At 39.0% G+C, this 24,978-nt stretch overlaps 1 protein-coding gene across 2 annotated transcripts in view; it reads left to right on the forward strand.

Moving 5' to 3' along the window:
- The window catches only part of CCDC192 (coiled-coil domain containing 192), a 227,998-nt gene that overhangs the window by 30,149 nt on the left and 172,871 nt on the right, over window positions 1-24,978 (forward strand). For both annotated transcript variants that reach the window (XM_054488027.1, XM_054488026.1), the window contains exon 3: window positions 9,941-10,048. In XM_054488027.1, coding sequence (XP_054344002.1) covers window positions 9,941-10,048 — 108 coding nt within the window. The remainder of the gene's footprint in view (window positions 1-9,940; window positions 10,049-24,978) is intronic.

Below are 24,978 nucleotides of genomic sequence, written 5' to 3' on the forward strand. Positions count from 1 at the left end.
GGTGAACAGACAACCTACAGAATGGGAGAAAATTTTTGCAATCTATTCATCTGACAAAGGTCTAATATCCAGAATCTGCAAGGAACTTAAAGAAATGTACAAGAAAAAAAAAACCATTAAAAAGTGGGCAAAAGACATGAACAGACATTTCTCAAAAGAAGACATTTATGTGGCCAAGAAACATATGGAAAAAAGCTCAACACCACTGATCATTAGAGAAATGAAAATCAAAACCACAATGAGATACCATCTCACACCAGTCAGAATGGCAGTTATTAAAAAGTCAAGAAACAACAGATGCTGGCAATGCTATGGAGAAAAAGAAATACTTTTACACTGTTTGCGGGAATGTAAATTAGTTCAACCATTGTGGAAGACGGTGTGGCAATTCCTCAAAGACATATAACAAGAAATACCATTTGACCCAGCAATCCCATTACTAGGTATATACCCAGAGGAATATAAATCATTCTATTATAAAGATATATGCACACATATGTTCATTGCAGCACTATTCACAATAGCAAAGACATGGAATCAACCCAAATGTCCATCAATGATAGACTGGATAAAGAAAATGTGGTACATATAACCATGGAGTACTATGCAGTCATAAAAAGGAATGAGATCTTGTCCTTTGCAGGAACATGGATGGAGCTGGAAGCCATTATCCTCAGCAAACTAATGCAGGAACAGAAAACCAAACACCACATGTTCTCACTTACAAGTGGGAGCTGAATGAAGAGAACACATGAACACAGGGAGGGGAATAACACACACTGGGGCCTGTAGGGGTGAGGGTGGCAGGAGGAAGGAGAGCATCAGGGTAAATAGCTAATGCATGTGGGGCTTAATACTGAGGTGATGGGTTGATAGATGCAGCAAATCACCATGGCACACATTTACCTTTGCAACAAACCTGCACATCCCACACATGTACCCTGGAACTTAAAATAAAATAATACAATTTTTAAAAAAGAAGGTAAAGGAAGAGAAGAAATGGAGCAGATCAAGTAAAAATTCTCTTTAGCTGGCAGGGGAGGATGCAAGGCTGTGCCCTCCCCACTTGCATTTTTAAATTTTTGCTCTTCGTTTATGCATAACTATGTGCATTTTCTAACAAGGAGTAACCAGGCTAGGAGGTATATTCACATAAAGCCAAGAGTTTCTGGTCCTTACAATCAACTCCCAGACTCTCTCCTAGGCTGGGAACTCCCAGAAGCTAGACCATAGGAATATAAAACCTACAGCTTGAAGAGAGAATTTTCTTTTTACTTGCTACTGTGGACCAGCTGTTATACTAAGTAAAATTCCTGAATTACCCCATTTCATCATCACAGCAAACCCTGGAGTTATCATCTCCTCCATTTTTATAGATGAGGAAATGGGGGCTCAGAATAATTAAATTACTCTCTTAAAGTCACACAAACAATAAATATAACTACATCAAGGACCTTGCATCAGTCAGATTCATATCTGAAATCAACAGAACCCATACTAGTTAGGATTCAGGGGGGGAAGAATTATTGGAAAATATTAGATATTTCAGAGGTTCTTTAGGAGAGCCAGAGAATCAACCTTGGAGGCTACACTCAATTATCTTGCAGATTCTGAGGACAAACCTGTTACTGCTGCCACCAGACCTATAACCTGTCACTTTCCCTGAATCTGAGATATTATTTCTAAGTCTTCTGTCACTGTATCCTCTGAAAACAGAATGGCCCTGTCCACCAAGCCAGATTCCACGCTGTTTGGTACCTTTTTCATTTCATTCTCATCCACACTGAAGTTTCATGCTGATGTGTCTGACTTGGTGGAGTCTACGTCTCCTGACTACACCTTGGCTGTGAAGAATGCTTGGGAAGGAGCTCCTGGCTTTTAACTTTGAAAGATAGGATTTATGGGATGGGAAATTCTCCAAACAGAGAAAGACACTGGGCAGTCAAAACAGCTTGCCAAATGGCCAGTGCAGAGGTCAAGTTGAATGAGGTACAATGGTCTTCTCATTTCACAGACGGGAAAACTGAGGCCCACTGAGTAGCTACAGTTAGCTGTACTATGCTTTCTTCTCCAATATTTTTGCCATGCCTCTTAGAAGCATTTTGACTGCAAGACCTTAAAAGAAGTGGAAATTCACAGCCAAAGTGAGCCTTTCTATCTGTCTTCTGTGCCTTATCATATTGGAATGTACTATGGAAATTGTTCCTAAACTTTTATCTGATATGAAAGGATGCATAACACATTTCTCCTTCAGATCTTGGTAAAGAACGGAGTCTGTGCAAATGCCAGTCTGGGAGGAAATAAAAGGGTTTCTCATGAAAAAGGTTTCTATGAAACTTCAAGTTCAACGAAGGATTTCCTTGCTAGGTTTTGGAAATAGCATTGCTAGAATATTGAAGTTCTTATCATTGTAATTAATTTTTTAAATTTTTTAAAAATTTACCTATTTAGAATCAAACTCTTTAGTAGAAAAAAATTACCTCCAGTCTGAACACTGTCAATCATAAAACATTTGCTGTTGATTTTACACAGTATAGCAAAATTTATACAACAAAACTAACTTTGAAAAGCCACAATCAACTTGGGCAATGAAATGTCATCAATTCTATCACTTTACTCATGAGCTGACTTGAAAGTCCTACAGGCATGTGCATTTCCTAAAACACTAAAATTCAGTTGGAGAATGAAAACATAATTGGTCAACATGCCAAAGTACTCAAAATCTAAACTCATGCATGATGAGTGAGAAAATAAATAATCCTGTCACACAAAAAAAGTACCATCTTTACAAATGGCAAACGTATTTGCAGTATTTTATATCCCACTTAACTGAAAATTTTATTTAAAAACAAATAGGGTTTTTTTTATTTTGTTGTTGTTGTTGTTGTTGTCATCATTGTTGTTGAGACAGGTTCTTGCTCTATCATCCAAGCGGGAGTGCGGTGGCGTAATCTCGGCTCACTGAGCCTCCACTTCCCAGGATCAAGCAATCCTTCAGCCTCAGCTTCCCAAGTAGCTGGGACTGCAGGCACACACCACCACCACCTGCTAATTATTTTTATTTTTTTGCAGAGACGAGGTCTCACCATGTTGCACAGGCTGATCTTGAACTCCTGGGCTCGAGAGATCTGTCCATCTTAGCCTCCCAAAATGCTGGGATTGCAGTCATGAGCCAGCACACCCAGACTGTAATTTATTTTTGAATAAAAATTAAAGGTGGCTAGCATGTGATATTCCCTCTAAATAAGGATTGCTTAATGTGGGCCACATGAATGGTATTGAGAAGGGTGCTTAAACACCCTGAAAGCTTATACAAAATTATGTGCATGTGTGCTTACTCTATGTGTGTGCAAGCTGTGCACATACTTTTTTTTGATAAGAGAATTCACAGATGTTATCAGGTGTTCAATGGAGTCTCTGTTGCTCATAAATCAAAATGATAGAGGGCTATTTTAGGTCACAGAACAGATTCTGTAACATATGTAATGTAATATGAACTCGAATTCAGGACTCCTGTAGCCCAGATCCTATTTTGCTGTTAACTTTAATTTAAACCATGGAAGATATCCATCTTTTGCAAGGTCCTTTTTCTCCTCTGATGCTGTTTACACAAGGTCTCTAAGAGCCTATAAAGCAATGTTACTAGAGATAGACCTGGAATATTTGAAAACAGATTAGAACTGCCTCTTACCACCTTCTAACATCTACCAGAATCTTCATCAAAGAGGAAGGAACAAAGCCCTAAAGCACAAAGCAGTATATTAGGAGTGAGCATAAAAATGTTAAATTAACCACCAAACTTGTGACATTCTTTTCATTTTTACATAAACCTAATCCCAAGATTTCTGTATTGGAGAGAAATTCTAGACTGAGACTCCTGGTGAGCGTATTAACCACGTCTGCCTTGTTACTCCTTATTTCCCTGTTGCCTAGTATAGTGCCTGGCAAATAGTGAGCCTTCGATAAATATTTTTTGAACTTAAATGAATTGAATTGCTTTGAGCTGAATAAGAGTTGGCATGTTAAGAGTTTTGGGTCAGCCATTATTTAAAGTTATTTATGAAGCTATCAAATGTCACATGGTCATTTCTCTTTAACTTCCATGCCAACAACCTTTTTATAAATTAAAATCTGAGTCAACAATTTCTTTCCAATATCTTTTTCTTTTATTCTATCAGTGATGCTATAGAAATGGACAGGTAGTTAAATCTTTCACTGGGTGAAAGGTTGACCTTTAGGAATGTGTTTATTTCTAAAAAAAATAGTATCCCGGAAACTTGCTAAGGCAGATAAATTGATATAGAATACAGGTGCATCTTGGACTAGGTCCAGGGGAATTCAGGGACCCTAGTTCTGCAAAGGCCACCTGATAAAACATTCAATTCACAATTTAGCAGAGATCATTTAGATAGGAGGTCTCTATACTTAGATTTCATAAACCAGTAAGAATTTTCACACCCAAAATAATTAGGGTTAGTTCTCATAGGGCTGCCAACTTTTCAATTTTTTTCAAGACACTAAAACACAGTAATTTCCATGTACCACCATCATTTGTTAAAGAAATATCCTCTTAACACCAAAGAAAGCAGAATGATTATAATCTCAGAATAAATGACAGTCTTCAAAGTGGAATCAATTTGGCTTCATGAAAAATTCACAATGTTCTCTTTAAAAGTTTGCCTTGTCCTTTTGTTGCTGACTGGCACAAATGTTATCACAAACCAACACTGATCTATGGGGTGGCATTTGGGAACCACTAATATAATTAAACCCCTTTGGGCTGAGGTTTCTTTGTTTCCTCCTCCCTATCCACTCTCCACCCTTCCCAACTCATCTTTTCAGGGAACGCTGATCTCGCTGGACATTTATTTGGGTTCTCTTGCCCTCTGGCTTGATGAGTTCAGCCCAAGAGAGACACAGACAGGAGAACAGGGGATGAGAGGAGAGAAGGTCAGGCTATTTACTCCGCTGGTTTGTTTCCCCTCCCCGCTTCCCTTCAACCACCACGACTGCCTAGACATAGTTGGCTGTGGCTGTGTTCCTCTCCTCAAGCTTTCTTTCTAGACTTGTCAGTTTTGCTCTTCCCCTACCTCTTCAGGTCAAGATAAGGCAAAGGACACCCGTACTTCCAGGAAATGCTTCACCAACCTTTGTTGGTTCCTTTAATCTTACCCACACCTTCTAAATCATCCCTTCATTTAACTCTCCTCGATTTCTGCATTGGAGTAGCCATCTATTTCCTCCTGTCTTGATCAATACATTCTTCATTTAAAGATGAAAATGTTGAGACACAGACAAATGAAGTAGCTGGTCCAAAGTCACATGGTCACTTAGAATCAAGTCAGATATAGACCATGCCTTCCAGATTACAAGCAGAGTGCTCCTTAGGCTGTGCTCATCCAGGCCACCATCCTCCCAGGGCCACCACCTGCTCAGCCATATAGATGGGCATTTCAACAACTAGTTGTAGTTTGTGCACATTTCTAATTTAAATATCTTCTTAGGTGACTATTGAGGCAAACCCAAACACACAGGAATACTGTTTTCACTGGAGTGGATTAGAACCAGGAAAATCGAGTTTTTAAATGTTTGCCTAAGTAGAAATGGGCAATTTAGTATAAGAAACTATTGCAGGGCCAGGCGCAGTGGCTCACGCCTGGTGGATCACGAGGTCAGGAGATCGAGACCATCTTGGCTTAACACGGTGAAATCCCGTCTCTGCTAAAAAAAATACAAAAAAATTAGCCAGGCATGGTGGCGGGCGCCTGTAGTCCCAGCTACTCGGGAGGCTGAGGCAGAAGAATGGCGTGAACCCAGGAGGCTGAGCTTGCAGTGAGCCGAGGTTGCGCCACTGCACTCCAGCCTGGACCACAGAGCGAGACTCCGTCTCAAAAAAAAAAAAGGAAAAAAAAAAAAGAAACTATTGCAAACGCTAAACACAAAAGAACATGAGAATGATGAAATTACCACTGTGACATGAATTCTGATCATGAAAGGGGAGCGGGGAGAGATAAAATAAATGTGCTCAGGGTGAGGAGCTGAGGCATGGGTGGTAGGTGGGGGAGAAGATGATCAGCGGGGGAAAGACTTGAATCTGCATGAGAAAATGAGTAGGTTGCAGAAGGGTAAGGAAGAATAGGGTGATAGGTGCCTGTCAAGCAGAAGGAGAGAGGAATGGACAGCAGTAATGAATAGATATCAAACAGGATATTTGTAAAATGTGTTTATCTGGCAGGAAGTTACCACTGAGCAGGGGCTGCTGCTGGAACCCTGACATATTAGAAGCCTCAGATTTTAGAGACACTGAATTCTCCAAAACTGACCTATGTCAAAATGCTTTTCCACAAAGGTGAAATTTGCCATAACCACACTTTTATTTAAAAATCTTGCTCTTAAATAAATGCACATGCACATATTTAATACATTAACTGTTCTTAATTACAAACTTGACTGAATTTCCCACTGCTGTTTGGCCACTTGCTGTTACAAAAGTGTCCCCATGGGTATTTTCTTTTACTTGGGTTTTAAAATAAGCTAGAGAGTCTTAATACCAAATTATTCTCTTTAAAGGGATTGGGATAATGGAATTATTAACATTTATTGAGCACTTCTTCTGTCAAAGCATTTACCTGCTTTACCTCATTCAATTCTTAAAACAACCCTACCATCACTCAACCTCGTGACCACATTCTTGCCCTCATCTGCACAGTCTGGCCCCTGACCATGGCAAGCAGAGCTTCTCTGTGGCTCTGATCCCTGTCAATGTCCCAGGTCAGATGCATAAAAAGTATTGCTCAAAGAAGTCACTCTTATAGCCTCTCAGCATGAAGGACTGCTTGTTCTGGTACAGCCACCTTCCTTGACTGCCAAGCCTTTAATCAATCAACAATTATTTATCAGGCTCCTACTTACTGTTCAGCAAAGTCCTGTCTGACTTCCACAGACAGGAACCTTTCTAGATACCGCACATGAAGTTGGATCAGTCAGAAAGCTTGAGCCAGTCCTTAAGGGTCAAAGAGTTTGTACAGCTGTCATTTTAGGACAGAGAAATAAAGGCTTAACAGCAAGGTAGAGGATAATGAGAAGGTACTGAAATAGATTAAGAAATCAAGAAATATAAAATTAGAAAATAATATGCAAATTTTCCTTTAAATTATCCAGTGAGAAACCTTTGCAACCAAAATGAAGTCTACTCTTACAATGTCATATAAGATTTGTTCAGTTAGTAAACTATCAACCTCAACATCCATGCATAATAATAGTCAGGTGTCTTTACTGTAATCAAATAGTTTATTGAATTTTTAGTGTTATTTAGTATCATTTTAGATGGATCATCTTGGTTACATTAGGTATCTGTATTTAGATAACTTTATATTTAGGTAGACAATTTTAAGACAAAAAGGAGAAATTAACAATGAGAATTATTATTAAATTGTTGGAATTTACCATTTGGAAATCCATACACAGGTTCAATTCCCAAACACCTATATATTGCCTATATTTTCATCATTTTGATGTCATGTAATAGACTGTTAACTAGTATAATTCACTTGCAACTACTTTAACCACTGAGAGTATTCATTTTCATTATTAATACAAATTGCATGTGTCCACACGTACCTGGAAGTAAAATAAAATTAATAATGGAAGTCCTATCTTTCTGCCCTTCTGCCATTGCACCTTGCAAAATTGGGACAATGATTGAGCACATCTAACATTTTTAGTCTTTGAAATCACATATCCACCTCCCAAACCTCTATCTTTATGTGTTTACTTATTTTTGAAATTGTTCTTGACTTGATTTTTGTTTGCCTTTTTTCTGTTAATGGGGTTACCTCCTATTTAAAAAGTGCTTGCTTTTGTATAAGCTCTTTCCCTTAAGGGAGTGGGAGAAGCTGAAAGGCAGGTCAGAGAGCAGGGTGTGCTCACTGCAGCTGGAGTGAAGGGGTAAAAAACTGACTGCATTCTCCACGGTTTGCTCAGGTCTTTCCCTATCCTAAAACACATGACAATTTCCTAAATTTGTCTGTATGAAAAGTCCTGTGTTATTTAATAACAGTCCTTGGTTATGCCTGTTTCATCTGGCTTTGACTCGTAATGCTTTTATCTTATGGAAATGTTTGTTCTTCTTAGCTGGGGAAATTTTGGGTGTTTGGAGAAGGTCTGGAGATATGGATTAGACAATCTTGCTGAGTCTACTCATACAAATTTTAAAAACTTCCTCTTGAGATCAAACATTCAACAAGAAAAATTTCCCTGGAAATAGCATTCTAGATCAGGGATTCACAATCTTTTAAAAATAGTCTGGCCTCGTGACAATTCCCCATTTCTGCATATAATGTCTTACAACATGTATTCATCTCTAAGTGTAAATACACAAGAATTTTGTTTAAAGCCTTTTTTTTTTGAGAATTTTTGAACCCATTTTTGAAATTACTGGAACCATCAGGGATCCAAGGACAATTGGTTCACTTCCTAGTATCACCATTCCAGCTTAAGCTATTCCTCCCCTAATGGCAAACTTTTGAGGGTGAGTATGCACCTGTAGTGGCAGAACTTGACTGTGGAGCCAGGCTGTTGGTGACATAGCAATGTTTTCTTGCCCCTCATCCCATAGAATTCTGTTTATATCAGGGGCTAGTGGCAGAGACTCAAGGTTCAATGTATAGTATGAACAATTACAGAAACTGAGTGAATGCTATATTTTTATGCCTGGTTCCATTTACCACCAGATGGCTCTATTGTATCATCAGGAAATGCACACATGTAAAATCAGTGGTCTCATAAGCCACAGGGAAAAAAATAAAGCAGAAGTTAGACCTTTAAGGTATGTAGGAATGCAGTTCATTCTTTATGGGGTTAATTGGAAGCAGCTGCAGCAGGAGTATTCACAAGAAAACAGGACACACCCACAGCCAAGCTGTAGGAAGGTCATCATCCTAGCATGTACAAGGTTTTCCAACTTTTCATATTTCTTTGTAATTATTAAGTATCACAATAGCAAAAGAGTAGGTAGGAAGTGCTGTAGTCTCACAAAGGCCTGTACCTGGTGTTTTCATACCAATTTTGCATACTCTTCAGCTTGTAGCTGAGAAAAAGTAACTTTAGAAACATTTTGAGTCCAGGCGCAGTGGCTCACACCCGCAATCCCAGCACTTTGGGAGGCTGAGGCAGGCAGATCATGAGGTCAGGATTTCAAGACTAGCCTGGCCAACATGGGGAATCCACGTCTCTACTAAAAATATAAAAATTAGCCGGGCGTGGTGGCGCGTGCCTGTAATCTCCAGAGGCTGAGACAGGAGAATCGCTTGAACCCAGGAGGTAGAGGTTGCAGTGAGCCAAGATCGCTCCCTTGCACTTGGCCTGGGCAACAAGAGCAAAACTCTGCCTGGAAAAAAAAAAAGGAAAAGAAAAATTTTGCGAGGCAGAGTCTACACATCTGCTAATTTAAGTCATATTAGCCAGGCTCTGGGGAAGAATGATCTGATTCTAAAACGTGGTATCTTTGCTTTAATGACATATGCTGAGAAGGTGAAGATCAGAGGAAACAGGGTTTCTCTGAGTTCAGTTGACTCTGTTCCTACTGTTAGGTGAATGTTAAAAACATAGGCATTCTAGGTGACATCTTCCATCAGGAGTGTGAAATTTTAATCCTAACCTTTTGAAGTAATAATAAAAGTTTCAAAGTAATCAAATTCCAATGACAGTTATTTAATCTAACTTTCTAAAGCTGTTCTTTGTCATCATTTATTTTTTACTCTTTTTACATTCTATATTTTACATAAAACTATTGTTAAAACACTTTGCTGTTTTATTTCCATGTTAAGAAAAGGGGAGGATTTGTGTGAGTTTATCAAGCCTATCATTAGTCCATAAGATTGTTTGAGATGCGCTCAAACTATCCATGTCAAAAAGTAATACTTGATTTTTTTTTTTAAAGAAAGTGTCCCTGGATACTGGACAGATGGCGTTTACCTTGGCCCAACTTGAGTCCTTGGAGATTTGCCTGAAAGAAGCAGAAGAAAAGGCTAAAGCTTTATCTGAGCAGGTAACACCTGTCATGGGAACTGGAAACAAATGTTCCTCAGGGTGCGGCATGGCAAGTGTAAATGTAAACACACGTTTTAACCTCTGCCTCTACTGATACACACACACACATACACACACACGCATACACATTGCAGTTATGCCCCCCCACCCCACACACACACAGCATTCCATTCATTTTAGACATAACAGTGCTTACTTTAGTCTGTATGGACCTTTTCAGCGTTTAAAACTTTTTTCATCTTTATATTTTATTTGACTTTCATTCACCACAGGCCATGAGTTAGGCAAACCTTTTTTAACTAAGTGGTTTTCCTGAATAAGCAAAGCATATTTGCATTATAAACAGATAAGCTCAAAGATAAAATAAAGCCTATTGGAGCCATGCAGAAGTAATTTTCTTTTATTTTTAGGAAACTTTACTTGGAAGAGAGTTGTTCAAATATTGACATCCCTCTTGGGTTTTTGAAACTTACAGAAGCAAAGCAGCAGGTGATAAGTGGAGCCTGGCCTGCCCCAGATAGCCTGGACACCTTATAGGTGCTTTGCATGTACAGCAGTTCCATGATTTCAGAGGCAGTGGCTGTGGGTATAAGTAAAGCTCAGACCAGGGCTGGAACATTTCCCAATAAGATTATACTTTGCAAATAGTGCAAGTATTGTTGCCTTTCCTCCTGGTCAGAGAGGCTTGGCCCCATGGGACAAACTGCTTGGAGTCTGGGTCCCCAAGTGCTCTCTTTTGGTGACAGTCAGTGAAGGGAAAAGGATGGAGGAGGCCCTGCAATGTTAGAAATGTTTATTAATTTCTTCTGGATTGATACATTTAGATAAAAGTATATTTTAGATACATTGAAAAAAGAATTTTAAGATACTTTTAATAAAGGTAGTCTCTCTGTATAGTAAAACCTAATTGCATCAGAATTTTAGCAGAAACTAAGGAGGAAAGGTGCTTGTGTTATGAGAAAAAGTATAATTAATATATAATTTAGTGATACACACACAAATGCCCTTCATTTCTTTTTCAGCTTACCAAAAAAGGTGCATCCCTTACTTTGGCATGTATTTATTGTTTACTGACTAAATGCAATTGATGCAAGCGGTCACAGGGGACTTGTGTCAATTAATAAAAATGTGTTGCCCTTTTGGAAAAGTTTCCATCTCAGCCTCAAGCCATAGCTCTAGCCTGCCAACTGTTGTTTTTTTTTTTTTTTCTAAAATAAACAAAAACAAGCCTTGAACTGTGGCAAAATTCAGAATCACCAAGAACATGATAAACATAAGGTACCATTTCAAAGCAAAAAAAAAAAAAAAACCTAAGAATTTCAGAGTCTCCAAATTGGGAAAGATTTTTCAATGGATAACTAAAAAAGGGCACCCATGTTGGGATTAGGTTACACTAAGAAGGTATATAAGATTTTTTTGGGGTAATCAAATGGCTTTTAATGATTTCTCATTTGAATCAGTGAGATTCAATTCACTCATAAAAGTACCCATTCCCGCACTTTGGGAGGCTGAGGCGGGTGGGTCACAAGGTCAAGAGATCGAGACCATCCTGGCTAACACGGCGAAAGCCCGTTTCTACTAAAAGTACAAAAAAATTAGCCCGGCGTGGTGGCAGGCACCTGTAGTCCCAGCTACTTGGGAGGCTGAGGCAGGAGAATGGTGTGAACCCGGGAGGCGGAGCTCGCAGTGAGCCGAGATCGCGCCACTGCACTCCAGCCTGGGCGACAGAGCCAGACTCTGTCTCAAAGAAAAAAAAAAAAGTACCCATTCCTTTTGTTCTTGATGAAATATTTTTATCCAGTGCAAATGTAACCACCCAGTGGGTTCACCTTGCCCGCTGCCTAGACAGAATCGATTTATCAAGACAGGGGAATTACAATGGAGAAAGAGTAAATCACAGAGCCGCAGAGTCGGCTGTGCAGGAGACTGGGGTTTTATTATTACTCAAATCAGTCTCCCTGAGCATTCAGGGATCAGAGTTTTTAAAGATAATTTGACGGGGAGGGGCCCGGGAAGTGGGGAGTGCTGGTTGGTCGGGTTGGAGATGGAATCATAGGGGCTCGAAGTTAGGTTTTCTTAATGTCTTCTGTTCCTGGGTGCGATGGCAGAACTGGTTAGGGCAGATTACCGTCTGAGTGGTGTCAGCTGATCCATTGAGTGCAGGGTCTGCAAAATATCTGAAACACTGATCTTAAGCTTTACAATAGTGATGTTATCCCCAGGAGCAATTTGGGGAGGTTCAGCCACAGGCTGCATGACCCCTAAATTGTAATTTCTAATCTTGTAGCTAATTTGGTAGTTCTGCAAGGGCAGATTGGACCCCAGGCAAGAACGGGGTCTTTTCGGGAAAGGGCTGTTATCAATTTTGTTTCAGAGTCAAACCATGAACTGAATTCCTTCCCAAAGTTAGTTCGGCCTGTGCCCAGGAATGAACAAGGACAGCTTAAGGGTTAGAAGCAAGATAGAGTCGGTTAGGTCTTATTTCTTTCACTGTCATAATTTCCTCAGTTATAATTTACAAAGGCGGTTTCACAAATAGCTCCTAATACTTAAGATTCTTAGCTGGATGATCTCTTTGTATAATACCAAACAATTAGATGTATTTGTTTTTTCAGTAATATAGCAGATTAAATATATAAAATGGAAACTGGATTTCACTTAACTTTTTTGTACCTACCATAAGTAAGGTGCTGGTTAGGTATTTTGTGGGAAAGACATATAAGCCAGAGCTTCTCTACCCAAGTAGCTCACAGACAATAGAAAAATTGGAAGACATGGAGAATGAAAATAGATGTTTATATGATTCCAAGATAAACTGCACAATAGCATTAAGTTGCAGGATCTGTACGTGTTAATTGTACTAAAGGATAGTTCTTGAAGTTGCCAAATTTGCATAACCAAGTGAGTTTAATTGGAAGTTGGCCATAGTTTGAGAAAAGGGAGAGTATGATGTGTAAAAGCACATTGCAGGCATTTCAATATTACATGTTTAATTAACTTGAGCATTTTATGACATCTGGCTGTCTTCATTGTTACTGTTGAGAGGGGTCAATCAACACTGTTGTCAGAGGATTTAATCCTGAGATTTTTGCTTTCTCCAGTGTTTGAGTCTAGTCTTTTCCTTGAAGAGATAAAAACTTTAAGAACAGTCCTCTGTGCCCTATTTTAAAATTTAAGTCGACATTAAAAACATATGGATGAGAGGATAGGGAAAGGGGAGAAACTGATATCTCGTAAGAATGTTCTTGAGAATATTTCAGAATAGAACACCTGTCTCAAACAATCAAACATTTGTCCACTGGGTGCCACTGCCTTCCTTACCAGGCCATGCCACTAAGGGATTGCAGTAAGACTGTGTTTAGTGTTAAAGACAAGGATTACACACACACACACTCTCTCTCTCTCTCTCTCAATCTGTGTGTGTTTGAAGGAATATTTTTGCCTGCTATACACGTTAAGCCTTTTTCTAAATGTCATTAATTTAGGATTTGTCACAAGGATGTTGGGAATGCTAGCTTGCCTTTACTGGTAACCCAAAATATGGGCTGGCCCGGTGAAGTAGAATGAGGTGGGGAGTGTGGAAGAAATGACAAGAACCAAGATTTGTGCTGAAACAAAGCAGTGGAAGCTTGCAGTATTATCAAACAATGGATCCTGCCTTTGAGAAAAGGGTTAGTCTCATGTTATTCAAGACCTTGTCTCTTAGCTTTGCCTCAGAGAACATAGAATTAACTCAGAATAGAAAGTATAGGTGCCTAGAGTTGTTACCTGCATTAATCATCTGTTGGTCCTGGTCCTCAATTTATGCAAACTGGGCATTTCTAAGGTCTCCTTCAGCAAGGTCCACTGTTAACAAAGAAAAAAATCAGAAATAGCCAACAAATAAGAAGGTTGTGGCCGCTTCCTCTGATGAGGTCACACAGTCAACAGAATTCTTTGTTGGGCTTCACTTTAGCTTACAATTATTCTTTATTTCTCTGCAGCCAAGTCGTTAACGTCAAAATAAAAGAAATATGAGATCAGGATAACTTGCAATTAAGACTTATAATCTGGGTTAGTCAGGGCTTTGAGAAATAACTGCACCAATTCAGCCAAAGTAGAGTGAGAAAGTGTCATTCGGCTCCAACTTCTAACCTGGGTTATAATGATCAACCACTCAACATATTACCAAGTTTTGCTTAAGAAAATACTTTATTATATTTCCCATAGGTTAAGATCAGGTGGGAGGAAAACTAAATGCCTGGATGTTGGGTAATAGATAAAGAAAAAGGGTGAAATAAGAAAGGGAGAAAAGCTGTTAGGAATGTGAAAGAAAGATGAAAAGTAAAAGCGTTTCTAGAGAAGCCCATAAAAAAAAAGTCTTTTCATGTGTGCTGGCTTCTATCACCAGTGAATATAAGACGACAAGGAAAGGGACTCTGGTGGACTGCTGTTTATGACCATACACAAGCAAATAGACCATACAGCTTTTGGCTGAAACAAAAGATAGTGTCAAGAAAACCCATACTTTTGCAATGAAGTCTGGATCCAGATGCATGCCAACGTAGAGCTTATGAGGTAACATTCCCTTTGGCAGCAGAGTTAGCCCAGAGTCTCTCCCATTTATCAATGGCTTCTGGTTCCCAGCTCCAGGTATCAGATCACGGAGAGCCCAGGCTTTGTTCCTGCTCCACTATTTGCTAGCTTTATGGCCTTGGGCAATTCACCTTGTCTCCCCAGCTACAGTTGTCTTATCTAGGAGGGTGTAAGCATGCTAGTTACATAGGGCTATTGTGAGGCTGTTATTAAATGGGATAAGTATCTGTCCCTCTGTCCCTTTGTGGGTATTATGGCTGAGTGTTTCTGTCCCCTCGCCAAAAAGAAAAAAATCATATATTGAAACCTAATCCTCAATATGATAGTATGTGGTGGTGGGATCTTTGGTGGATGATAAGTTCTTGAGGGCACTGCCTCAGGAATGGGACTAGTGTCCTTATAAAAGAGGCTCAAGGGAGCTCCCTCACCCCTTCCACCATGTGAGGACAGAGCAAGAAGCTGCCATCTGTGAACCAGGAAGCAGACCCTCATAAGACACCAGATCTGTTGGTGCCTTGATCTTGGACTGCTCAGCCTCTAGAATTTGAAGAAAGAAAGAAATTCCCATTGTTTATATGCTAGCCAGTTCATGGTATTTTGTTATAGCAGCCCAAATGAACTAAGACAGTAGGTTCTCAAAAATATCTGTTTATTTTCACTCCTACCAGTGGTCATAGCAGAACTGTGTAGTTCTCTTTACGCCTTCAGCCACATAAATTAACGAGTCCCAACCTACCGCAAAAGTCTTTCTTTCTCACACACACACACACTGCCCTGCTACCCAAGCTCTCTTGTCCTAACTTGGCTGGCTTTTCTACTATCCAGTTTTCTCTTCTACTCTTTCTCATCTGTTCATCTGGTAAAGGGATTTTAGTTCTTTAACCTTGTCTTTCCTTTCTGCTTCATCTCTTGGAGCTTCTGTCTGTTTCTGCCCATTATCTGATTTTGTACAGACTGGGAGCTGTTTTCCTTGGCAAGCTGGGGCAGGGAGGGTGTCAGGAGGTGAATCCAGTAAGAACTATGTAGTAAGAATTCATTTCATATGTTTTCTGGGTACCATACCTAGCAAAATATAGTTACATATGAGAAAACTTTGTAAAGTTCATGGAAAAATGGAATTAAACAATAAGAATAAAAAATATAAATTTTATTTTTCAACATAAGCTTCATCAAGTTCAAGACACTTTTGAAGTGATGATACCAGCCCTTTAGTCCACCTTGAAGAACTGAGGGTCCTGGGGATTTAACCATTTCAATACAGTGTTTTTTTACATCATTAACTAAAGAAAAATAAGTGCCCTTTAAAGGTTTTTTAAGACTAGGAAACAAAAATAAGGCAGAAGCGGCCAAATCAGTACTGTAAGGAAGATGCCTAATGATTTCCCACGGAAACTCTTGCAAAGTTGCCCTTTTTGATGAGAGGTGTGGGTTAGCATCTGGTACTGAAGCGAGATGAGGTAAGTTTCAAAACTTTGCATTTATAACAAGTTCCCATTTTGCTTCAGTACCAGATGCTAACCCAGACCTTCAGGCCGAGGTTCTTTTTCACCCTTGTCCTGCATTCTCCAGCTGCATGGCTAACACGGTGCAACCCCATCTCTGCTAAAAAATACAAAAAATTTGCCGGGCATGGTGGCAGGCTGAGATCGCGCCACTGCACTCCAGCCTGGGTGACAGAGCGAGACTCTGTCTCAAAAAAGAAAAAAAAAAAAGGAAAGATTGAGAAAGAATGACGAAATAATATTGCTCCAAGAGCCCCGTGTTATAGTTTGCAGAGATAATCTCAGCAAGACAGAAAACCAAGTCTCAAGTTAGCAGAAGATGGCAAGAGCTGAACTCTAAGATACCCCTCCTTGTTGGAGTCGTATGATGAGACTCCTGGAATGTAAGAGGTGGGGATAAATTACCTGTAATCTATATTTGAAGAAAGAAAATATTATGTGTATGTTGTCAGAATGAACAAGAAAGTTAAAGGAAATTCAAGAGGAGGCAAAAACGCAAAAGAAACATTCCATTCTGAAAAAGACTTGTATCTATTCTGACTGGTTCCCCAACATCCTGCTCCCCTTCAGGCCCATTCTGGCTTATTGCAAGAACCTAATTTGGGGCATTTGTGGCTTTGCACGCTGTTCAAAGTCAAGATCAAGCCAAGTTTAGTTTCTTTGTTGTTTTTTCTGTTTGTTTGTTTTTGTTGGCCAGCACTCATTTGTTCATTTAATAATTGTTTATTGAGGATTCACTATATGCCAGGTACTATATCTAGAAGTGGGAACACAGCAGTAAACAAGATTGATAAGATCCCTGACTCATGGAGCTGACATTCTACTGGAGGACACAGACAGCAAACAAATAAACATTGAAAATACATAGAGCTTCAGATGGTGTTAAATACTTTGCTGGGCCACACTAAAGGGTACCTGTGGGACTATGCTTAAACTTAAATCCACTGGGAAGTCTGGTTCCTGAGAATAACCTTGTGGGCCCTTGTCCTTGAGAAGCTGGTGACTGTAGCTCTATGTGCATGTGTATGTGCATGTGTGTGTGTGTTGGAGTGTGTGTGTTATTCCTGTTGTTTTTGATATTAAACAATAAAACCTAAGGCCAAATTATTGCTCTAGGTTAGATCAAGGTTCTTGGGGCTCAGGTTTTCTCTTCAAGATGGCATTTTCAAAGAAACGGAAGGATTTTAACAGTTTACTTTCTCTTGAGAGTTTCAACTATTTTGCTAATATTTACCCTAAATTCTTCAGGTATATTTTTGTGTATTGTTATAAAGCTTGGACTAGAAACAACACGCCACAAAAAAAATCTGATAAGTTACGTTTAACTCTAATCAGCAAGAAATTATGAATCATTTTATGCCTAAGGCCCTAACAAAGCTCCCATTATTTTCTCTTAGTACATCTTAGTGTCCAGTCTATCTTTTCTTTATGTTTAGGAATAGAAGGAACAAAGATACGAGCAAATTTTTGATACTGAATTTGTGTATTGAGTGGCTAAAAGTAATCTGATGCATACTGAGATTGTCCAAAAAATGCTCTGTTATTTTTTTCATTGTTTATATGCAACAGTGGATCTTTTGATGTCAAGTTTATTTGAAATAAACAATGTGCCCTTGGTAGGAGTATTCATTTCTGCAAATGCTCAGAAATTATGCTTCACATGCCAATCTGAAATCATGAGTTTTGTGAATGAGTTTTTGTTTTCAGAACTATTTTGAAGTGTACTTTAATGCCATAAAATCACAAGCAGTCTGTTTGACCCGAAATGAGTTCCTTATCAACATGAAACCTAGTTATCAGGAACTTCATTAAACAATTTGGCTAGCCAGAGTTCTGATTGATTTTACAGCAGACAACTTCCCTCCTTATTAAAAAGCAAAACAAAATCCAACAACTTCTCATTTAAGCAGATGTTCATCTTCATCTTGTTACTGGGTTGTTGGCATAAATTGGTAGCCTCAGAGAATGCAAGGAAAAAAATAGAAGCTGGTGAAGAGATGGTGTTGTTTTGAACAGAGTCAAACACAATGACAAATCGGCTTCTGTAGTATATTGTTGTTGCAGGCGGGATGTGTGGATTGTTGGCCTGTTACGTAACTAAAGACTTCCTCTTGCTTGTAAATGTCAAGATCAAACAGAGGTCAGTTTTAAATAGCTGACCGATGCTAATAAATGTGACTTTCTTGTCTTGGAAAAAGCAAAAATCCTCATGCCTTAAGAGTCATGGCTCTGCTGTTAGGAGGAGGTGTCTTTGTGTATGGGCTTAACCTGTATTTTGTTTATGAGATTTTCTTTGAGATGGTAAATGAACTTTCCCTTTGCTTATTGTCTACAAATAAATTAGTAAGTTAGGTATATGCTTTTGTTCAATTATTCATTTAATAAATATTTATTGAGTTTATACTATGAGCTAGGCATTCTATTTGGTACTCCTGTGAATTTTAGCTATGTATTTCTCCAAACAGTCCTGGAAAATTGTATATGCCATTTTGCAAATGATGAAAGCTCTTTTGTGGGCTTGCAGCCCTCTTGTCTGCTCCTTCTATAGACTCTCCTTGGTGATCTGACTTTAGGGTACACAATCTGCTGAAAAGCCTGAAGTCCTCACTATTAGTCCAGGTCTTCCCTGACTTCAGACCTAATTATGTATACTGAACAGCTCCACCAAGGTTCTCACAGACAACTCAAACTCTCCATCTCCGTCTCCAAAATTCAACTTACCTGCTTCTTGCCCCAAACCTGTTCCTTCTTCCACATTCCCTAGGCCAGTGATCAGTGCCACCAGCCACCCTGTGCTGCTTTGATTCTTTCCTTTTCCTCATGCCTCATATGCAGTCAATTGCTGAGTACTACAGGTGATGACTCCTAAATCACTCTTGAATCCATCTTTTTTTCTCTATCTCCACTATCATCATTTTTGTCCAGGCCACCTTCTGCAGTGCCTCTCCTGACTTTACCTTCATTATGGCCCTTGTTTAATGACTCCTCAACACTACACCAGAATGAAGGTTCTATAACAAAGATCTCATATTTCTCAACTTTAAATCTTAAATTAGCCTGATTTCACTGTCAGGGTCAAATCTATCCTCTAACAGATCTTACAATGCCATTTATGATCCGACCACCTGCTTGTTTCTCCAGCTTTACCTTACACCACTCCCTGTATACCACTATTAAACACTACTTTCAGTTCTTTAAAGGTATCATATCCTCTCTCACCTTTCTAATCTAGAAAAAGCAAAGGCCTCATTTCTTAGAGTCAAATTATCATTAATACACCCCTTTCCCTCTGCTTCTGCCTAGAATGTCTCTGCTAACTTTCTCCACTTCCTCTTATCGCCTTCCTCATTATCCAAAGAACCCCAAGAGACTTCTTTTCAGATCCTCAGTTAGATGCCATTCCCTCCAAAATGCATTTCTTCTTTCAAGTTTGGGTTAGATGTCCTTAGGTGCTTTCATAATCTCTCTCCCACCTCCCACTGATAATAATTGCTTGTCTGTGTCTCCCACTACACCATATAACACATGGAAGAAGCTCAGACAGTAACTCCTCTGAGGTCCTAAGTCAAATTAGAATTCATTACTTGTCCGTTTTCTGTCAAACCTCATGTTTTTTCCATTATACACTTGGAGTTGACCCCTACGCAAGGAGGGCCATTGAAGGAGGCACATTCAGATCTGTGCTCAAGAGAGAAAACAATGAGGGACTGAGAAGGACAGATTTGAGAGACCAAAGCCAGGCATATCAATGTGTAGGCTCTTATAAAAATCCAGTTTGGAAATGATAAAGGCCTAAATTATTGGTGGAGAGAAGACAGAGACAAGATATATTTATGAGTTGGATTTGGTGATTAATTAAATGTAGAAGTTGAAGGGAAAGTAGGATTCAAGACTGATCCCAAGTTTCAGGTGACTATGTAACCTGTGGTTACCCAACTATCTTATGTTAGAATCATTAGATGTTAAAAATGATTCATTTCTTATGGACAACTCCATGCAGGCTCAATTTACCACTTATGCTATAGATTCTTCATCCAAGTTTTGGGTGATTTTAATTTCCTTTATTAGATCTTCTGAATCTTGCAATCCTTGGATATTATGTCAGATCCTTTAACTCAGGGGTGTCTAATCTTTTGGCTTCTCTTGGCCACATTGGAAGAAGAAGAATTGTCTTGGGGCACACATAAAATACACTAACACTAAGGATAGCTGATGAGCTAAAAAAAAAATTCACAAAAGACCTCATACTGTTTTAAGAAAGTTTACCAATGTGTATTGGGCCATATTCAATGCCATCCTGGGCCACATGTGGCCCACGGGCTGCAGGTTGGACAGCTTGTTTTAAGCCATTTCCTGGAAATAGGTTTTCTTCTATTTTTCAGTCCCTGGAGTTTCAGGGAGAAAATTTTGGAAGACTATGTGTTTTGTATATGAAGATCTCATTTATTAGCCTGAGAAAGTGTTTAATGTTGAAGTCTGGAGTTATACCAATGCAAATCTCTTGAGGTTATTGAATGAGTGTATAGTGACATGCAGTGGTCTAGTACAGAGGTCTTCAAAATTTTGTCCAGGAGGTCCCTTGGAGGTTGCAAACACTCTTAAATGATCTTTAAAGTTAAAAGATTTGGATAATAATTAAAATTATTTGGATAATAATACTAATAGGTTTTTAATCTTTTCTACTATCATTCTTTTATGAGTAGAGGACAGTTTTCCAGATTCTACATGACAGAATGTATGCAGAAGCAGACATGAAAGTCCCAATGTCCTTTATTAAACCACACATTAAGGAAATATGCAAAATGTAAAACAATACCACTTTTTTACTGTTTCCTTTTTGTTTAGTTTTGAAAGAGTTATTTTTAATTAAAATATATTTTTGTGTTAGCATATACTGAGTTTATTTTTAAACAAATTAATAAAAGCACTTTTAAATTTCTAAGTTTTGCTTTCTGATACAATAAATATCAGCAGATATAGCCCATATAAACAAAAGCTTTTTAAAGTCCCCAGTAATTTTTAGAGGTGTAAAAACGTCCTGAGTATCAAAAGTTTACAAACTGCTGATTTATGACTCTGTAGAGTGTAATTCAAGGAGTGCAGCCTGTTTGGGAATATGAATCACGTTGGAAACCACCATTACATAAAATAGATATTAAATTGACATAATTTTATTAATAAACAAAATAATAAATGCTAAACAGACCTCCAAAGAGGGGAGCTTCATCAGTGGCTGGTAACTGTAACTGTTGGTCTCTCTATCACTGAACAGAAAAGGTCCTTCAATTAGTAGGAGGATATCAATGAAATGAACATGTTCCCTATTCATATTTCCACAAGACCGTGAATGAAAAAGGAATTGTCCATATTATGGAGACTCTTCGTTTTCTTCCTGATCCCCAGTATTTGTGCGTCTAAGCTCCCTGAGCCTGTTTTGTTTTTCCCTGCTCACTGAAATTCTTCCTCCACTGCCTGTTGTCAGCTTCTTAAGCCTATTTTCACAATATGCCCTATGTTAACCCATCCCACTCACTTATGCCCTATGTTGACACTGCATTTCTGATTCTGACGGGATGATTTTAAATTTATAGCACACCCAGGCAGATAAATGCCTTTTTCAGAATTGTTTAAGGGAGGAAAGGGTAAGGGCTTCTCTCTGGTTTTGCCTAAGATGGAGAGCAGTCTTGGTGTCAGTGGTCTGAGTCTGATCTGCTCAATCAAGGAAAAATACCTCCAGGGAGTGTTCTTTAACATGGTGAGCAGCAGAGAGGCATTTGTTGAGAATGACTGATTACACAGAGTATAATGTGCAGGCAAATATAGAAAAAAAAATTCTAGAGAGGATATATAATGGGTTATGAAATCAATCAATCAAATTCAAATTCAATTTCCTCTCTAAGGAACTGGTAAACAAAACAAAACAAAAACCTGTTACCTAATATTAAATAAGGGAGCAGTTCTAACCTTTTCTAGATTTTAATTTCAGGCCATGGGACTTCTGTGGATTCTATTCTATTCTTGTCCTACCCCATCCAAGATGTCTACTTCTACTTCAAAGTCCATTATTATCTGTGTATGTGCTTATGTCCTGTGTAAAAAAAAAAAAAAAAAAAAAAAACTACGAACTCTAAAGTTTCACTTACCCGAACTACCTCGAATATGTTGTCTCAGGTTGTTTCCCTTAGTAACACAATGGACTGCTGCATCATCCTGCCACTTTGAGTGTGTGGTGTCCTTGTCCACCCCCACTTCCCATCTCTATTCCTTTGTTCTCATCTTGAGTATTCTGTGTTTTCTTTGGAACCCACACACTCTCTAAAGAAGCAGTAAGTTGAATTGGGATTCCATTCTGGTGGGAACAATCACTTCCTGCTTTAAAATTCATCTGGGAACAGTTGCCTTCCTCATTCAGAGTAGGGGACTCTATTTGCTAACCTCAGGGACTTTCCCTGAAGTTGCCTAATTTTTGTTTCCAGAAGCCTAAATCCATCAAAGAGACTAATAAGGCCTTGAGAGAAAGGGAGACTCCTGAGACAGACTCAAAGATAGCAGAGTGCCTTTTCCCCATACTGGAAAGTAGAGAGTCAGCTCACTGAGTCACACCAGCATGGGAAGCCTGTACCCTGTTCCATGAAAATGCTCTGAGAATGTGCCAGTTAGAGGGAGTGTTGTATCCTAGGAATGTGTCCCAGGCCCCTGTGAAATGTCAGCTACCCTGTAGGATCTAGGATTCCACACAAGGGTTTCTGGTGGGACGAGAAAGGTATTGCCAGTGCCCTGAAGATATATAGGGTTCCCAGATGGGTAAACTACCCTGGGGAGAGAAGATCTTCAAGAATGGTTGTGTAACTAGAGGTGAGGACTTAACGTTGAAATAAATAAGATTTATAGAAAGTAAAAAATGTGCTATTTTTTGTACACTTGGATTTGTGGATTGAGAGCTGTCTGCTTTGCAGTAGCTCTATTTCTGCGTAATTACTTTATGTCCAATCTCATGTTGACTTTAATTTCTTAGAACCCAATATTATTGCTTTTTGACCTTTACATTTAATGATTGCCCTTTATATCCAAGTCAATGATTGATTGCCTCACCTTTCCCATGTCTTTTCATTTCTCTCTGGTATTCTTATCTATTCTTAAGGCCTAGAGAACTTTTTTGAAGCTTAAAGGAAACTTAGGAATCTCTTTGCCTGCATCCCTAACTTTATATTTCTATTATTGATTGACCTGTTGGTAAATATTTCTATTTTCACTTGGAGTTTAAATGATCCTTTGTTAAGGCTTACTAAATGATCCTTTATTAAGGATCATTTTCCCCAAAATAATGTGAGGGTGTTATGGTTTAAATTTTATGTCAACCCCCCAATTAATTTGTTGAAGTTCTAACTCCCAGTACCCTAGAACATGACTTTATCTTTTAAAAGGGTCATTGCACATGTAAGTAGTAAAGATAAGGTTGGCAGGGCGCGGTGGCTCACTCCTGTAATCCCAGCACTTTGGGAGGCCGAGGTGGGCGGATCACAAGTTGAGGAGTTTCAGACCAGCCTGGCCAACATGGTGAAACCCCGTCTCTACTAAAAATACAAAAATTAGCCATGCGTGGTGGCACATGCCTGTAATCCCAGCTACTTGGGAGGCTGAGGCAGGAGAATCGCTTGAATTCAGGAGGCAGAGGTTGCAATGAGCCAAGATCCCACCACTGCACTCCAGCCTGGGTGACAGAGAGAGACTCCATCTCAAAAAAAAAAAAAAAAATAAGGGCATACTGGAGTAGGATGGGCCCTAATCTAATCTGATTGGTGTCCTTATGAAAAATGAAAATTTGGGCACACTCATATAGGGAGAAAGCCATGTGAACCTGAAAGCAGAGACCAAAGTGATGCTTCTGCAAGCAAATGAATGCCAGAGATTGCCAGCAAACCATTAGAAGCTAGGAGAGGGGCTGGAATAGATTCTCCCTCACAGCCCTCAGAAGGAGCCATCCCTGCTGACACTTTGATCTCAGAATTGCAGCCTCTGGAACTGTGAGATAATAAATTTTTGTTGTTTAAGCCACCCAGTTTGTGGTACTCTTTTATGGCAGCCATAGCAGACAAACACAGGAGATAATTATGCTTCTAAGTAGACCCTTGGAGGTCTCTTTTATGTGCGTAAACCTAGAAATGACTACAAAAGCTACTAAAGGCAAAACGTATTAATAAACATAAAAGTCTCTTCTGTCTAGCATGGGGTTAAGATGAAGATTTTGTTGTTTGTTTAACTCCTAAAATTGAAATGAGACTAAACCCATTCTGTGAGCTAAATCTACACTCAGATATAGGGCTTCCTGCCCAATCCACAGGTAGGATAGGTAATTTTTAAAGTGCTTGCCTCTGTTACTTACTGCCAGGAAATTTCCTAATTTGTGTTACTAATCCAGTTCAGCTTGCAAAGCATTTAGCACAAGAGAACGCTTTGTTTTTAAATTAAGTCCCTCCTTTCTCTGTAGCATGAGCTCTACAAGGTCTGGCAAAGCTTAATTTGTTTTTCAGTGGTTTTTGAGTGACAGTGGAGAACTATTCTGCAATATTAATTGCTGTATGTAAATGTGTGGGTTGTGGAGGAGAAAATTTTGGAGAACAGACAATAAGAAGAGATAAATAGGAAATTCACATTACTTAAAGGAGTGGTTTTAATAATTGCACCAAGTGATGGATTGGGTGAATGGTGAGAAAAAGAGAAGTCTTTTATCTTTGTGGCTTAAACATATGAATGGATGGTGCCATGTATTGAAAGAAGGAAGTCTGGGGAAGGAACATTGTGAGGAGTTCATTTTGAACACATTAATTCTGATTTGCCTAGTATACATTCA

The sequence above is a fragment of the Pongo pygmaeus genome, chromosome 4 (genome assembly GCF_028885625.2).
Source record: "Pongo pygmaeus isolate AG05252 chromosome 4, NHGRI_mPonPyg2-v2.0_pri, whole genome shotgun sequence".
NCBI lineage: Eukaryota > Metazoa > Chordata > Mammalia > Primates > Hominidae > Pongo > Pongo pygmaeus.